The sequence below is a fragment of the Aythya ferina genome, assembly GCF_964211825.1.
Source record: "Aythya ferina genome assembly, chromosome: 24".
Classification (NCBI taxonomy): Eukaryota; Metazoa; Chordata; class Aves; order Anseriformes; family Anatidae; genus Aythya; species Aythya ferina.
This window is the reverse complement of record NC_140322.1, coordinates 6,586,140-6,604,225: the sequence shown is the minus strand read 5'-3', so window position 1 is coordinate 6,604,225 and position 18,086 is coordinate 6,586,140. Positions and strand designations below refer to the sequence as shown.

The following is an 18,086-nucleotide window of genomic DNA, read 5'->3' as shown; positions in this document are numbered from 1 at the left end:
AAACATCCTAAAGAGCATCCAAACTCTGTGGGTTACGAAGAATTTTAGAATAAAATGCACGAGGAAAATTCATGCTGTGACATTGATATTAAGGACAGACTAGGGGGCAGTGGAAACTCAGGTCAGCTCTTGCAAGTCCCAGCACATCACACGGTAACACCAGGCGTCCGATGCTGTGGCTCCATGCTCCCCCTGAGCCACAGACCTGCAGCTTCGTGCAGCAGGACGAGAGCGCAGCTCACCCTCCTGATGAGCGCCCAGCACGGATTCCAGCACACATGGCCCAGCCCAGCTGGGTTTATGGATAAACCCCATGATTTTGTGCTCCTAACAGGTCAAGGGTGGTGCTTGGCAGTTCCCAACAGTGGTCTCGAAGGCAGCATCTGCAGGTACCCGGCTGTGTGTCCACAAGGCTTGCGGCTGCAGGGGCGAATGCTGAGCTTCTGTGCGCAACCCCTCTGGATGCCGGCACCAGAGTGAGGCCCCAGCCACCCCACCGACTGGAGGCCCCTTGCCCTGCCGTTCTCTGCACCAGCTTCCTGAGCCTGGCTTCACACCAGCCTGAGGTATAAGCTCCAGACCCCAGAGTGACAGCAGTCGGCATCCTTGCATCTCCTCCCAGCAGCAAAGCAGAGGAGCTGACCCGAGCGTCACCCTGCCGGCTGCTCCCGACAGGCACTGCCACCCACCTGCGTGCTCCCTTCCCAAAGGAGGAAGAGAAACCAAGCAACATCAAAAATAAAGAGAAGTCATAAAACAAATATTACCTTTGCCTGTGGGCAGAAAATCTAGCATCTGATGATCACCTTCCTTTGAAGACACCAAGCAGTTAATAAGTAAATCACATGGCAGCAAGGGTGGCTAGAGAAGGATGTCATGAGCTCCGTGTGTTGTGCCTCCAGCCTCGCACTGCTGCGAGCATGGTGGGATGCAGCACGCGGCAAATCCAGGAGCGTCCGTGAGCTTTGCTTCAAAATACTCCCGTGGCAGCTAGGTAAAACTATTAACTTTTGCTTGGAAGCGCTCGCAAGCCAGACAAACCCATGGGGAGGGAGCCGCGTGCCGACAGTGAGCAGCAGAGACCCAGACAGGGCAGGCGAGCGCCTGCGGCAGGGCCCGGTGCTCTCTCTGCAGCTCCCCGCCGGCTGGCTGAGCCCCGCAGCGGCGCTCCCCGAGCCCGAGGCCCCGCTGCCAGCTGGGCTCCTGCCAAGGCAGCGGCTCCACTCCTCCGAATTCCAGCCCAGGCTGCTCCAGCTCCTGCCCGCCTGGCCTTAACGCTTTCACTGCTGCTGCCTCCGGCGCCCAGCACAGCATCGCCTCTCCTACGGGGATCCGGGAGGGCGCAAGGAGGTGTAAGGGACCCACCTGCACCAAGTGCAGCCCCCACCAGGCAGCTCCAGAGGTGTCTGGCAGCTGAAGGAGACATTACCCACAGGGAGGAGAGGCACACAGACCTTCCGAGTTTCGAATTTAACAGCAATGCTCATGGCTGTGGGCAGGATGCTGCAGGCAGTGGTGCCCTGCATCCTGCTGCGAGGGTTACAGTATTTCCCTGCCCTCCAGCAGGGATGTGCCACTGCATAAAAGGATGAGCAGACTTCAGGGGTGCTGTTACCAGAGAGGAGGGGTGTGTGTGCACGGGTGTGTGGGGAAGGTCCCAGTCCAGGTACAGCTCACACCTGGATTTCTCAGGACCTGGCACGTTAGATGCTTTTCAAGAAAACTTTTCAAGTTTTCAAAACTTTCTCAAGACTGTCCCTGCCCTGGCCCCTTCCCGCAGTGGTGCTGCTTGGGCTAATGTGTATAGCTCCCAGTGCTCAGCTACCACCAGGGCTCCTGGGGGTCCTGTGCGTGCCTCATGCTGTCTGAAGTGAATCACAGTTACAATTCCCAACACCGCAGCATGAGAACCACAACAACACATGCATTTCCTTGAAATGTAAAGCTAGCACTAACGAATACAAGAGTTCTGTATGTTTCCTTATGCAACGACCCAAATCTTGCAGAAAATCTCATAGATTCCTGCTCCCACAATCAGCGTGTACAGAAAGCAAATCCCGATCCCATCTGTCCAGTCCCCTCTTCCCAGCCTGCTACCCGGCCTCCTCCTTTGACATGAGGCAGAGGAAGGAGCATCACCTGCTTGGGTGAATAGCTCAGAGGTAGAAGCTTCCTGATAGAGGACCTGGCAAGACCCCTGCTTGGTTTTGCTTTCTTCAGGGGTTTACAACCCTCCATTTCACAAACCACTTCAGAAAGGAGAACGACTCCTCGTGGAACCTCTTCCCATGTGTGCTTCACTGACTACAAAGCACTGAACTTTCCTCTAGTCTGATCAGTTGTGAAAAGCCAATTTTCCCATAGATGAAAGCAGCAGACACCTCTCTGCCAGACCATGCTTTGGCTGATGGGGGATTTCCCCTATACCCACCTCCCTGTTGAGGGCAGGTGCCCTGGAAACGACAGTCATTAGGCAGCCTCTTATCTCATTCTTCTTTCTTCCAGAGATTTTTATCACAGCCTGGTATTTCCCTCTTCAATCTGCTTTGCCCTGATCCTTAGCAGCTGCACCGCGGTTTGTGAGCGTCTCTCCCATTCTCTTTCTCCCCAGACATGACTTAAAGTAACTAAGCAACAACCCTCATTCTTTAGGTTGATCTTGAGTATCGATTTTCTGTCCTGTTTATAATGAAGAGGAACTCTCCAAATCAGCTTTCCAAATCTGCACTCTACTGATGCCACTGACCTGAGAGCAGAATTGTTTCTTTGCCCTGCTGAAGAGCAGCAAAAGCTTGTTACTCGCAGACTCCCCGAGGAGTACGAAGTTCAGAAAATGGAAAGTGCATACCAAAAGTTTTTCCGAAAGTATTATGTGGTGTACATATTTTGCTTCTTCAGTCTCTGCTTCTTCCCAGTTTACATTGCCACCTGACATTCCAGCAGTCCACAGCCTGGCGTCACAGTGTAACTTAAACCTCCAAGCTCATGGCTTGAGAAACATGCTATCTCCTGCCTCTTATCTGCCACAATATTTGTCAAGTCTCTATGTGACTCATATTTGAATTATTCCTTCTCTACTCAACAAACCTTCAGGATCTTCTACTGAAAAATTCTACATCTTGACTTCTACTGAAATGATCTGCATGTAGTGGATTTTGGCCATGCTTTTGTGTGCTGTTAACCTTAAAGCTGGAGAAACAATCATTTTACCTCTGTTTCACCCTGGAACTCTGGTGCCACCATGAAACAGGAAAGTCCAAAGCCTTTGCAATAAGTTTGGGTTAAACGCCCCATGCAACTTTAAGTCAGCTGCTTTATGTACATGCCCCATGACAGATTAATATTTCTCTACAATGAGTGCTTCATTCTTTATGAATGGATGTACAAACAGTTCTTCCATAGACAGCCAAAAAAAACCCAAAAAACTTATAAACCTGTGAGGTGAACTTACAAGTCACCATTATCCCCTGTGCAAGGTGGGTGCAGAAAATGCCGTTAACACAGTCTGCCCTGAGAACAGAGGTCAAACCAGCACTGCATCTGACAGCGAGCCCACCCACACCTTACGTTCCTAACAGCCCAGGCTGGGCAGGTAAGGGCGAACGAGCACGTGTGTAACACGAAAATCCACTGAAGGTGCCATGCACCAAGTGTGAGGGGTGATGGGGCAGACTGGGGATTCCTGCCCAAGAGACAACTTTGGGTGCCTGCTTGGCGGGTGGGGAGGTCCCTTTGGGACGGGCAGGGGGACCTGACTTCCCCGGCTGCTGTCACGGAGGGCCCAAGGTGTACGGGACGAGCTCTGCTGTGCTTTGCCTTGCCCCTCCATCCAAAAAGACCCCACCTCCACCCTTACCCCGCTCCGGCTGCCCTGTGTCAGTACCTCATGGCTGTGGATCACCCACAGCGTGTCTGGCAGAGCCCCGTCCCTGGGCTGTGCTGTACAGAGGCAGCCTGAAGCTGGGCACTGCAGGCACTTGGCTGCCTGGGCATGGCCAAGCGCTCCCAGTGGTCTGCCAGCACGTCCTGACGGCGCTGCTATTGCCAATGCTGCAACTACCAGGCTGGCGAGGTGAGGGCCGTTCCTCCGCACTGCCTGGGCTCCCTTTGCTCCCTCCCTCCGCACACCCATGCCCTCTGGAAAGCTCCCTGGGAGCGGCTGGCCCAGCCCCAGAAGCACCAGAGCCCTCGAAGCCGCCCCACTGAGCAAACACGGGTGGGAGTGGGAGGCCTGGAGGAGGAGGGATGTGCCTAGGAGAAAGCCCGCTCTCCTCCACCTCTGCTGGCAACCACCAGAAGAGACAGATTAGAGCTGAATTAAGTTGCCAGCATTAAACAAACATGCCTGTTCTCTTTGAAGTTCTGCTTCCCTTTAACATGAGCTCATTTCTCTTTGTTCAGCCCTAGGAAGCCACGAGCTCCGATGGACTTAACTCTTTGCAGGGCTCCTCAGCTCTGCCAAGCACTGCATCTCGCCCCGCTCACACCCATCGAGACGGCCGGGCCCTTGTGGGAGCAGAGCCCGGTGTAGGCGCAGTCATACCGAGGGTCCTGGCCGTGGCTCTCCCTGCTGGGAAGGGCCCCCCCTCGGTTCAGCAGGAAGCTTTACCGCAACGGTTCCTGGAGCTAAAGGAAACGGGGATACCTCTGCGGTGAAGCCTCCTCCAGGCCTGCCAAGAGCAGCACTCACAGGCCCCGGGGGAGCTGAGCTCAGCCCTCCTGCAAGGCTGGGCGGAGGGGAAAATGAACAAGGGAGGAATTGAGATTGGGAAAAAGGAAGAAAGTTCCCAGAAGTCCCTTCTTTTGGTTTAATCCCACAAAGCGGAAATTGGAAAGTTTGGGACAGGAAAGGATGGGAATAAAGGAAAATCTTGCCACAGAGAGGAAAGTAAAATACCACAGAATCACAGAATCACAGAATTTTCTAGGTTGGAAGAGACCTCAAGGTCATCGAGTCCAACCTCCAACCTAACGCTAACGCTAACAGCCCTCCACTAAACCATATCCCTAAGCTCTACATCTAAGCGTCTTTTGAAGACTTCCAGGGATGGTGACTCCACCACTTCCCTGGGCAGCCTGTTCCAATGCCTCACAACCCTTTCTGTAAAGAAGTTCTTCCTAACATCTAACCTAAAACTCCCCTGGCTCAACTTAAGCCCATTCCCCCTCGTCCTGTCACCAGGCACGTGGGAGAACAGACCAACCCCCACCTCGCTACAGCCTCCCTTGAGGTACCTAAAAAGAGCGATAAGGTCACCCCTGAGCCTCCTCTTCTCCAGGCTGAACAAGCCCAGCTCCCTCAGCCGCTCCTCGTAGGACTTGTTCTCCAGGCCCCTCACCAGCTTCGTCGCCCTTCTCTGCACCCGCTCAAGCACCTCGATGTCCTTCTTGTAGCGAGGGGCCCAAAACTGAACACAGTACTCGAGGTGCGGCCTCACCAGAGCCGAGTACAGGGGGACGATCACCTCCCTAGCCCTGCTGGTCACGCTGTTCCTGATACAAGCCAGGATGCCGTTGGCCTTCTTGGCCACCTGAGCACACTGCTGGCTCATATTCAGCCGACTATCCACCATCACTCCCAGGTCCTTCTCTGCTTGGCAGCTTTCCAACCATTCCTCTCCCAGCCTGTAGCTCTGCTTGGGGTTATTGCGCCCCAGGTGCAGGACCCGGCACTTGGCCTTGTTAAACTTCATGCAGTTGACCTCAGCCCATCGGTGCAGCCTATCCAGATCCTCCTGCAGAGCTTTCCTACCCTCAAGCAGATCGACACACGCACCTAACTTGGTGTCATCTGCGAACTTACTGAGGGTGCACTCGATGCCCTCGTCCAGATCATCGATGAAGATATTAAAGAGGACCGGCCCCAGCACCGAGCCCTGGGGGACGCCACTAGTGACTGGCCTCCAACTGGACTTGGCTCCATTCACCACGACTCTTTGGGCCCGGCTATCCAGCCAGTTTCTAACCCAACGAAGCGTGCGCCAGTCCAAGCCAAGAGCAGCCAGTTTCTTGAGGAGAATGCTGTGGGAGACGGTGTCAAAAGCCTTGCTGAAGTCAAGGTAGACCACATCCACAGCCTTTCCCTCATCCACCCAGCGCGTCACTCTGTCATAGAAGGAGATCAGGTTCGTCAGGCATGACCTGCCTTTCATAAAGCCATGCTGACTGGGCCTGATCGCCTGCTTCCCCTTCAAGTGCTGCATGATGACTCTCAGGAGGATCTGCTCCATGAGCTTTCCTGGCACTGAGGTCAAACTGACAGGCCTGTAGTTTCCTGGGTCTGCCCTCCGGCCCTTCTTGTAGATGGGCGTCACGTTTGCTAGCCGCCAGTCGACTGGGACCTCCCCCGATAGCCAGGACTGTTGATAAATGATGGACAGCGGCTTGGCCAGCTCCTCTGCCAGTTCCCTCAGTACCCTTGGGTGGATCCCATCTGGCCCCATCGACTTGTGCACATCTAAGTGCCGTAGTAGGTCACCAACCAGTTCTTCATGGATAATGAGGCCCACATCCTGCTCCCCATCCCCTTCCACCAGCTCAGGGTACTGGGTATCCAGAGAACATCCGGTATTGCCGCTAAAGACTGAGGCAAAGAAGGCATTGAGCACCTCCGCCTTTTCCTCATCTCTTGTAACTAAGTTTCCCCCCGCATCCAGTAAAGGATGGAGATTCTCCTTAGTCCTCCTTTTTGTGTTGATGTATTTATAGAAACGTTTTTTGTTATCTTTAACGGCAGTAGCCAGATTGAGCTCCAGATGAGCTTTGGCCTTCCTAATTTTGTCCCTGCACAGCCTCGCTACTTCTTTAAAGTCCTCCTTAGTGGCCTGCCCACTTTTCCAAAGCTTATAAACCCTCTTTTTCCTCCTAAGATCAAGCCACAATTCTCTGTTGAGCCAGGCCGGTCTTCTTCCCCGCCAGCTCGTCTTTGGGCACGTGGGAACAGACCGTTCCTGCGCCATTAAGACTTCCCTCTTGAAGAGCGCCCAGCCTTCCTGGACCCCTCTGCCCTTCAGAACCGCCTCCCAAGGGACTCCACCAACCAATGTCCTGAGCAGCTCAAAGTCAGCCCTCCGAAAGTCCAATACAGCGGTTTTACTGGTCCCCTTCCTGGCCTCGCCAAGAATAGTGAACTCCACAAAGCCAATGCCGATCCCGACTTTATGATGCTTTTGCATGGCTCACACAACCTCTGCCAGTCCCTGCTGCTGCCGCAGCAACTGAAATACCTGTCAAAGACAGCAGAGATCTGCCTGAAAGCAAGTGTTCTGGCTGGAAGCGTGGAGATGTGCCTTCTGCTCACTGTTTTTGTACGTGAGCAGGAACCACAGAGTCCCTGCAGGTTGAGCAAATACACGAGGGAAAACTGTGACAGGCTGGCAAGGGGGAATAAGCGCTTCTTAGAGGGCACCCAGCCACCACCGTGCTGCTCCACGGCTGGGGGGTCCTGGGCACTCTTCCCTGGCACAGAGAGGGGTGAGGCAGAGCTCTCCACCCCTGGCTGCACAAAAGCTCCTACCTGCCACCAACACGTCCCTGCCCCTGGTGTGGTGCCTGAGGAGCACCTCGGGGACACCGGGCAGGAGCCCCCAGCCCCAGGTCAGGAGCGAGGGAGAGGCTGGGAACACCACGGCTGGACACGGGCATCCAAGATAAGCAGCCTTAGCACAATAAGTGCCTCCCAGCCTAACAGAAACCATTCCTGGCTGGGGGGAGCTCACAGCACAGCCCACAGGCCACCATGCGAGGTGAGCCCAGGCCATGTGCCCAGACACTGGCCCTGCAGCACCAACAGGCCTGGCACCACCACAGGGCCGCAGGACAGCACCAGCCTGGTGGACTGGCACAAACCCTGGATTTTCAAGAGGAACTGTCTCATCAGAGAAACGCCTTTCCTAAGTAATCCTTCAGCTCGGGCAGGGAGGTTCCTCTCCTGCTTTTAATTTCACTGCCAGGCATGCGCTGGACTTGCCAGCCAGCAAATGCTAGAGGGACCTGCACGGGGACAGTGCCAGCTCCTGTGTTGCCAAATAACTCTCACACTTGCAAGCTAGACACATGGCTGAAACTCTCAACAGCCAGTGTTCAGGCATCAGCAAGGCAGAAAGCTCCCCAGTACCATCCCTAACCAACCATCACAGCTCTCGGAACATGGCAGGTACTGCCTGACCCAGACCCGCTTTTTCCAGCAGAGACTGCAGCAAATGGCACAGCAAGATAGCACTGTCAGAAGTATGAACTGGCATAGTCCGGCTACTTAAAGACAGATAATTCTCTCATTATTTCCTTATTATATCTCCAAATATCCCAGTTCCTGTGGGAAAAGGTCTCTGTGTGTTCTAGGGACACAGGAAAGACTGAGGAAATTCCTGAAGAGGAACAGAACATGATAGAGCATTGCCTTCCCTCCAAACAGCCACCATGCTGCCCGTCTTTCCAGATGGCTGCTGCCTAGCACCTTGATGCCAGGCTGCTTGTTACACTGCCAACAGATATGATCATCTGTACCTTCACCACACATGAAATTGCGATAAGAAAGCCTGAGACGGCACCCAGATGTCCTTGCCGCTAGCTTCTGCCTGTTTTGCTGCCCTTGGAGAGCTGAGTGGATGAGGAAGACAGCAAAACAACAACATGGACCTTACCTTTTGTTCCAGGAGGCTGCAGATTATCTCCAGTCAGCGAGCACCAGCCTACGGGAAAGATGTCCCGGGAATCATATCGGCACCAGTAATCGAAGGCACCTCTCCAGCCATCAAATGTTATGAGGACCTCAGAACCTCTCACCTCCCCAATGGTGGCCGGGCAGATGAAGTGAGGGTTCTTCCTGTCCACTGCCTCCAGCTTCATACCTGTCTTGAAGAAGTTTTGGGATGGAGATGGTGGTTCCTACAAGGAAAAGTTGAAAATATTCTCAGCGAGTGCCAGTGCCCCCCCAGATCAGGGCTGCCTTCTCCATCAGCACTCACCTCCACAAGCAGATGGAGAAGGGAGCTAGTGGGACAGATCTGAACCCCGATTAGATGTGCATGAGTTGGCCTAGCTATGCAGCCATGTGCCTTTACATTCATAAGACAACAAAGTCTATTACTGACTGCTCTATCATCACCAGGCGGCTGGACCAAATCCAGACAGCGCTACATTAACACTGCACCCTGTGACAACTCTGTCATGCATGACAGAAAACAAAGCTCTGAAGAAAAGAGCCTCTGCAGGATACTCTCACTTTGTATCTCAACCAGAGCAGGAAAAGCTGAGATGTGACAGTCTCTTTCCATCATTCTTTCTCCACCTTCAGCTTTGCTAGATATATGAGAAGCCTGTCAGCCATCCTTATCTGGGGCTTGCTCTGCCTGGTCTTTTACAAAGAGATACAGTAAAACCACCCCAACCACCCCATATGATGGCATACGCCTCCCAGACTGGTCTCCGTCCCTCTCTCTTCACTAAAGGGATGAGAATACAAACTGAGAAATCATACTTGCACTGTTGCTTCACAAGCAACACAAGGTAGTTGCATCCCTTGCAAGCTCTGGTACATTAAAAAGCTTCAGGGAGAGGTGCTGACTTTTATATAGAGAATTGGAGAAGCACCCGCTGCCCAGGTGAAAACAAGCACATCTCTCAAGCCCCAGCGTTGCAGCCCACCTTCCCAGTAGACCACAGTCTGCACCCTGACCCCTGCTCAATGCAGCAGCAGAGGGTATGGATGTGTCCCTAGGGAAGCAACATGTGGCAGCACCGGGCCATGTGTTCAGCTCCTCTGGGACCGATGGACCATGAGAAGCTGTCTGTGATTCTGATGCTCTGCAGTAGAGGGGACACACCAGAAAGACGTCTTCACAAACAGTAAGATACCTTGTGAAAAATCCGGACAGGAGCCATCTCTGCTCCATTCAGAGTCTTCAGAAGGAACATGGGCCAAGAGGAGGCATTCAGCCGGAAGCCTGCAGAGAAGGGAGCAGAGATGGGCGTAAGGCTGGGAGGTCACTGGATCCAGCCACACATGCCTGTCCTGACGGGAGCTTTGCAGCGGGCACATGTTGTGATCCCACACCACCCTCCTCTGAAAGCAGGAGTCAGGCTTGACCTTTTCCAGATACTCCAAATGCAAAACATTATGTTGCTGAAAAGAAACATCTGGAAATGGATGTTTGACTGCAATTTTCACTTATCATAACAAAAGTCTGTACATTGACCATACAGGCATTGTGCGTAGCACTGGTGCTGGCAGCTTCAGTGATCCTGCTACGGGGGAGACATGAATCAGCAAGTGCTCAGGCTATGAAATGTCTGCCTCAGGAGGGAATCTCAGCTTCTGGGTGGCCCCCTCCACCTTTCAGGAGTGAGCTGCCAGCAAGCTGACCTGAAGAAATAAAGAGGCTGTGACTTGGCTAGGAAACGGACTTAACCATTTAACCAAACAGAAAGGATGGCAACTTTTGGCTCAATACCTGCTGTGAAAGAAGCAACAGGAAGAGGCATATGGGAAGAAAAAAGCAAATTCTCATGCTCTGAGTCAATGGACTGAACACAACTGCACAACAGCTCTGTGTCCACTGTTCAGCTCTGTTCTTTCTACACCCTTTGTTATAAGACCTGCTCTCTAGAAAGGCTTGTGGTATTAATCCCAGAGGTGACAGAGCCCAACACGCTGTCTTCTTTGAAAAAGTGCACACACAAAAAAAAAGATCAGTGAGAAAGCAGAAGCGAATGATGAAAACCATCGCAGAATCTCGCATGCAGGAGCCCTGTGCATGTAGTGTCCCACTGAAGATGACAAGGAGATACCTGAATGTACAGAAAACACAGACCTGGAAAGTATGAGCACAAAGATCATCTCCAGATATCACACAACACAATCTTTGCTAAATGCAAGGCTGTACCTTCCTGCATTGGCAGTTTCTGCTGTTCAGCTGAACATGGCATTGCACTTTCTGTATTTGTGGTATTTTGAAGGTAATGCTGGGACTGGACCTACAGGGAAAGCATCCCACAATGATAAATGTGGCAAAGTTTTGCAAGAGCTCAAACACCAGAACACAACCAGCTCAGTAAAAACCACTCTGGTTGAGAGAGCTAAGCTCTGGGGGGGGCAAAAATGACCTTTGGGTAATGGAGTTACTACTACCTTTGGGGTAGTATGAATTATCCATGTACAGGAGAGCAGCAGCTTATGTATGCACACAGAAAACACCACAAGGAACATATAAGTTCCTCACCTTGTTTTCTCGGATCTTGTACTCCGCAGGCAAAAAGGACAACTGCATTGCTAGCTACTTGTTACTGGTGTTCATGCTGGGCACAAGAGAAGTACTCTCATCTGGACCAGGGTTAAGCAGGTGACACAAAACAGAGCTGGACACAGACTTCTTCCACTGAGTACTAACCTAACCTGCTCCTCTGGCACGGACAGAAATCAGTTTTGTTCTGCGACTCAATTATGTTTATTGCCATCTGCCGGCAAAACTCAAAAAAGGCACAGGAGGAATCCACCCCTCTCAGGGAGGACAGGCACCTGTGTTTGCTGGGCAGACCGCACCAGAGGTGTGAATGGCACCCTGGGACCAGGGTTTCAAAGAGACATCTGAAAAAGGACAGCAGCATGCATTAAGGTGACATGAAAAACTGCAGCTTTAATGTTAATAGCTGCAGCAGGTTCTGTCTGTAGTAAATATGAAGGGAAAGAGTGTAGTGCAACTTGCATACACGTGGCATTGTCTGGAGTGACAAGGCAAAATGTGCACTTACTGGTGTTTTTTCCTTCAGAAAGGTCAGTCCCAAGTGTCCCATTGCAATTTATACTCTACTTCCACCAAAGCTCACAAATGATGCTCCAGAAAAAAATAAAAATACTTCTAACTCAAGGTATTCTATTGAAGGCTTCTTCCATCACTATAGATCGGCTTGATATTATCTGGGGGTGTGCTAATTCAGAAAGTGTTTTATGAAGACGCTTCAATAATAATTGGCAGCAGAATGCAAAAGCAGGTTAATCCTGTTGTTTAATTAAGAAAGAACCAGCAAATCAACTCGTTATTCAGCATTGTCAAAAAAAAAGATGCGTGTTTAACTGGAGATGACACTGGCAGAACTATTCGACTATTCAGGTTATTTATAAAGCTGTAGCTGAGTAAAATTAAATAAACAAACAGATGAAATATTGCAACTGTCCCTTCATTCTACACAGGACTTAAATCACTGGCAGCCTTTTCAGACATCATCATGTTTTCCCATCTGATGGTCTCCAGCTAACCTGCTATTGCTTCTAAGGCACCTGGGCACAAATACACTTAGACAGCAAGAATGAAAATTTAAATGCTTTTGAAATCACAGTGTCAGGACTAGCAGTGATACAGTAGATGCCTCAGCCCTAATTGCTCTCTTGGTTATTCTCTACATCAAGATTTAGAGTTCCCCAGCAAAGCATCTCTACCAGGATGTCAGTACAGTGCTCTGCTCTAAGGGGAGGTGCTAGGGACGTGCTGCTGGACGGCAGCTGTTTTCTGTTAAACACAGCTTTGACATGACAGCAATTGCAAGCAGGATCAGAAGACTGCAGCAACAGGCAACAGCCTGTAATCAGGCCTTGGCTAGAGCTATGTGCCAGCACTGCCCCTCTGATTGTGGGGTGTCTCCCAGAAAAAAACAACAGCCTGGATACATCATGTTCGTGTGCTGGCTCAGGAAAGGTCATCAATAGCTCTGCCTTCACTGCTCCTGCACACACCCCTGGATGATCAGAACTTCTGGAGGCCTCTCCTTTGCTTCTGTGTCCTCTGGGAACCTTAAGCGTCTCTCAGACTCTTTCACACAAATGGCTGGAAAATGTGTTTTTCCTTTGAGGTGCAACAGGGAGAGTTTCAGAAGGCATGAGAGCATGGTCAGCATGTGCCAAGCCCATGCTTAAGCTGCAAGCTGCTCACTTGCAAGCGAGCTATCAGCTCATCTAAGTGCCAAAAACACTTTAATATACACTCCAACACATCTCCCCATCCATGACACAATGTGCACGTGGAAATACAAACCTGGTGTGGAATACATCTGATTAACAGCCCAAGCTAACTGGGCTAGTCTACATCACTGTGGTAGGCATGGGCAGTCTGCGGGTCTCTGTCCCAAGCACAGAAATGTTAAAAAACAAAAAGGAAAAGGTTTTTCCCCACAGATGATGTAGGTGCTTGCTGGACAGTTGAACTTCAGCTCACCCAGTGGAGGCTGCAGCATCCCTCCATTCTTCTCACAGTTTCCTATGGGCTGGATTTCGGCAGAGTCCACCAGCCGCCAGAAGTCATTCTTGTTATCACTGCCATCGAGACGCAGGCGGAGGCGAGCGCCTGTCAGACCCACCACCGTGGCAATGCAAGTGGAGGTGGTGTTCCTGGGGTCCTGGGCTTCTAGTTTCATACTGATCTTGAATTCGTTTGCAGGTGGCGTGTATGACTGCAAAGAGAAGAACGGGGACCCAGTTAGAGCCAGGATTTCCAATACAGGTACCACCTCAGTCCAAAAGCTGAAGCCCGAAGATGATGAAATTTGTTTCTACCAAAGACTGACAGCAGATATTCCTCTGTGCTGCTGCCCCTCTGCTGGGACTGACGTGCGCCATGCCAGTTCACAGAATCACAGAATCACAGGATCACAGAATTTCTAGGTTGGAAGAGACCTCAAGATCATCTAGTCCAACCTCTGACCTAAGTTCTCTCCTGTATCCCCTGTATTCAACACAACCACCTCTGTACTCAAAGCACCCAATGCCCAGGGGGCTGCTATTCCATTCCTACAGAACTGGTGAATTCTGTGGGAAGTCTTGCTGGACGGGATCCAACAGAACCTGTATCACATCCTACTCAAAACATTTTCTCCAAGGGCCTGTGCTCAGCAGAGAAAAAATTGTTCTTGTGTCTCCATCCATTCACATCTGAGACTTAAATCTTCTGTGCTATGTTAACATTTGCAGTGCCTAAACATATCTTTTTCATCTCTGCTTCAGCACACTATGATTTTTATTAAGGCTCTGTTTTATCCTTAACATCTTCCTTGCCAAAAAAGGGGCCATCCCAGGCACAAAACTCCTGGGCTGCAAATGACCCATCTTCCTTGGATCTCTTGTTTTCATTCATCCTCTTACCTGCTTGAAGCAATGGGCAGGAGCTGGGATGGCACATGTCTCTTTCAGGTATTTCTCCCAGGTGAAGTGACCTAAGGAAAAAAAAAAAAAGAAGGGGGGGCATTCAAATAGGATCTGATGAACAAAAAGCTCAGAAAAGAGATGGCTGGAGTCCTAGAGCCAGCAGTTCTCCACTTCTCACAGAGGAGGTGCTCACAGGCAACATGTTTTCACCATGATCCTCTGATGTTTGTGACCACAGAAGATTTACAACTGCAGCTGACAGGCAGAACAAAGCATGGCACTGCCTCCGGCACCGTGCTGCCTCTGTGCTGCTGATGGAGGGTCTCAGAAAGCAAGGATAACAGCCCACATCGTCACATAAAACACCCAGCACAGATGGGAATCTGTGGAGTCCACTAGACAACTGTCCCTTAAGAATCATTCATTAGACACTGCTCTGCCTGGGGATTAAGCACAGTCACTATGGGCAAAGAGCTAAAAGCAGCCCAGACCAACAGAAACCTTGCAAGGTGCTGACTTCGTGGTTCTCCCATCCAGTATGCCCACAGCCTGTCCTGCCAACCAGCAGCTCCCAGCAGGTACCAGCAGGTACAACCTACAGAAATAATTAGCGGACAGGTAAGTTTATTGATTAATTCCCTGATATGGGCACGAAGCCCACGGCTTGGGCAGGATGGAAGCAGGGTTTCCCAGGACAGGGATTTGCGGAGCAGAGCAGCCCCCATCCAACAGCAAAGCCCCTTCCCCCGAGCGTTGCTTTTATCACGCCTGCACCGCTTCTCATGTACAGCAGCGATGGTGAAAGCAATATGGCATCCAGGGAAACCTGTTATTAAATGAGGAATTAAAAGCTCCCATGATCCAAGCAAATCATGACTTCTGCCATTTAAGCTGAGCAGCTGGGAAAGGATCCTTCCAGCATGACATTAGCTTGTATTCATCCGAACGGCTCCCAGGAGACCGCTGTTTTCAAGTCATTTCAAGAGCATTGGTGGCAGCACAATTAAAGAGCGGCTACCGCTTCCCCTATTCATGTCAAGTTTTTAATCAGTCTGTTTTCAAAACAAAAGCTACATTAAGAGCCATTTCAGCTACTGCAGAGCATACCACACCTCTGAAAATCCGGGCGCTGGGGTCAGCACACATTGCTTCAGTTCTGCCTCACGTGCACAGAAGCCTTAGGGGCATATTAATCCACCAGCTTCAAATAAGTAAAAGAAACACTGCTTTCTTGCCACCTCCATGCTGATAACTAGCACTCTTCTAAATACAGTGGTAAAGAACAGAAAAAATAGAGTTTCACTGCCACAGTGGCTGAATGCATTGCTTTTACACACTCTGACAGCAGCTCTCCATCCCATCAGCTGGCACGCGTTTCCTTTCAGCCAGCAGTCTCACATGGGGGTGAACGAAGAAATTAAGTTTCACTGAACGGTGCTCTCACAAACAGGATTTTTTGGGGCTTAATTGAAGATATGATCTTTAACTCTATGAAACTCTTTGCATGAATAATGTTTAGTAAGTATACAGCCACAGCAAACCCAGACGGAGGACTCCAAGCCCAGCAGTCCTGCCATGAAGCACTGTGCTGCTCTCCATCTGTGAGCTTGGTTCCTGATCTGGGCTTGTCTCAGACCAGCCTGGCCCTTTGGAGCCCGTGTCCATAGAGCACCCAGTGATCATACCAGGATGAGGAGCGCATGCCTCAGGGCCTCAGCAAGCCTCCTAAAAAGCATCAGCTGCTTTTGACAATTTTATTTAAAAAAAAAAAAAAAAAAAAAAAAAATACAGCTCATCCTCCCCTCAGCTGGTTTCAATCCCTCACTATTAAAACTAGTTCTGGTTTTAATCCTTCCACTTTTCACTTACTCCGGACCAAGTGAGGCCATTTGCTCTTTGCAACAGCTCACACTGCAGTCGAGATCAATGCTGTAAAATTCCTGCAGGAGCAGTAAATTTCTGAGACAGCTGTGTGCCTCTAAAAATAGTGTTTGGACATGGAACTTATTTGAGATTAATTCTAGAGCCTGTTGGGACTCAACCGCCATGTGAAGACACACACAGCAGAACTGCAGCTACTAACAGCTCACATTTCTGATGACTTCTTTTGCAAAGAAAAGAAGGAGCAGCAGAAAGACCCTGAACCCCAACAAAAAGACAGAGGATATACAGCGGAGTTAAACCCGCCTTCCTTCTCTGCTTACAATGGGTAATTTCTTTCCGTAAAAAGAGCACAACAATCACAATTAGAGGCTGCACGTCTGTTCCAGGATTACTCATAAAACGGGACAGAAAATGTATACTGAGCTTAGAGGGCACCACCTCTGCCTCAGCACAGCTCCCTTCGCAGAATGCTGGAATGGTTTTAGATGATTTCAGGAAAAATGTTTAGCTCATGATACAATGCTTTTCAACTGGGAATTTCAAAGTGCTTTAAAACATAACCAAATATGATCAACTTCAACCTAACAATGCAGGAAGAGGAAAATGGCACAACACAACAAAAGTTGGGCTTTTACAACAAAGGGAAAGCTGACAGTAAAACAGAAAAAAGGAGGAGATTCTTCAAGCTTTTTTAACCATGGATCAGAGAATGAGCCCTGACACACATCAATAAACCGGGTGTCTCGCCGTGGGGAGACAGGGTGTTTTTGTCTTCTTATTTGGCCTGGGCAGACAGCACTGCAGAATATTTTCTGAGTGTTGGTCAAAAAACACTGGTGGCTTCTCTCCAGCTCCCAGTAAGCGGCTTTGCTTCATGCAATACCAGCATTTCATTCTGGTGACAGGGCAGGGGTGCCAAGGACAGAACTGTCTGCAGGGACTGACAGCCTCTCTTGCCCCGAAAAGCAAAGGGGAGTGCTTGCTCCCCTGCTTGCTGCCAGCTTCCAGCACTATCTGCAAGATGCCCTCCTGGTCCAACAATCACCCTCTGTTTTCCCTCGTCTCTGCCTCCCCTTTTGCCACTCTGCTGCAGAGCACACCATACCCCTACAGACTGGAGGGATCATTTGTTTGGCCAGACCGTGTTCCTCAGTAAAACATACATCAAATCTTCTTTTCAGGCAGAAACAAGAGAAGGACGCTTAATGAGAAACACCACGTCGCTGTAATTACAGTTGTGAGCTAAACAAAAGCCAAGGATTATAAACCTGTATAGCTCCCTGTAAGTCGGCTGTGAAAATGCCTATTAAGGACAACTGCCTGTCACTTTTGCTTGCCTTTGGAAAGTGCCTTACTGTGTGCTAATGCCAAAGAAAGATATTACTTGCAGGCAGAGCATCAGATTGGGGCTTTGCTGTCTTAACATTTAAAAATATTTACTACAAACAAAACACTCCACACACCCAAGGGGTCAAACTACAGTAGTTGTGAACAATGCAACTCTGCACCCTTGTGTTTGTATTCTCATCATGTTGCATTTAATGTTGATCTGTTGCCCAGAATTTAAATGGAGTTTCTGTTTATATCTTTAACCGAGTCTGGTTTGGGCTCCATTAGCATTTCAGCTCCCAAGGGGTCATCAATCCCACTGAAATGATACATGTGTGTTTCAGGTCACATCTGTGAAGGAGAGCGTGCCCTACCCAGATCAAGGCATCCCATTAAGGTCTGCAGCCCATATGTGTGTCTGCTAACTAGCATCAAGGCAGCACATGAAAGCAGCACAGTCGGAGCCAACTCAGAACAAAAAGTAGCAGAGCATCGGCTGTGCTCGCAGATCCAAAGGTGACAGTGGCTGTCCCCAACAACAGGCTGCAGCTTTCTGAGGGGCCAGCTCTCCCAGTGTGATGGCACAGCTCCTGCACCTCCTACCCGCATTACTTTCCAGGCACTCTGCTCCGCTGGCAGTCTGGCCGCACGGTCTCCATCAGTAACAGCTACAGCTGATAACACGATACTGCTTACTCACTGCCTTGCTCACAAGAAATGCAAGAATGTGTGAGCCAAAACT

General features: G+C 50.3%; 1 protein-coding gene across 8 annotated transcripts in view; it reads right to left on the bottom strand.

Annotated features, from left to right (window-relative positions):
- Positions 1-18,086, bottom strand: part of SCMH1 (Scm polycomb group protein homolog 1) — a 73,540-nt gene that overhangs the window by 32,714 nt on the left and 22,740 nt on the right. For all 8 annotated transcript variants that reach the window (XR_014685721.1, XR_014685722.1, XM_084497469.1 and 5 more), the window contains 4 exons: positions 14,129-14,199; positions 13,206-13,440; positions 9,856-9,944; positions 8,643-8,886 (listed from right to left, as the gene is read on the bottom strand). Coding sequence is in view for 6 of the 8 variants with exons in the window: in XM_084497469.1 (XP_084353595.1) it covers positions 8,643-8,886; positions 9,856-9,944; positions 13,206-13,440; positions 14,129-14,199 (639 nt within the window). In the remaining 2 variants the exon portion in view is untranslated. The remainder of the gene's footprint in view (positions 1-8,642; positions 8,887-9,855; positions 9,945-13,205; positions 13,441-14,128; positions 14,200-18,086) is intronic.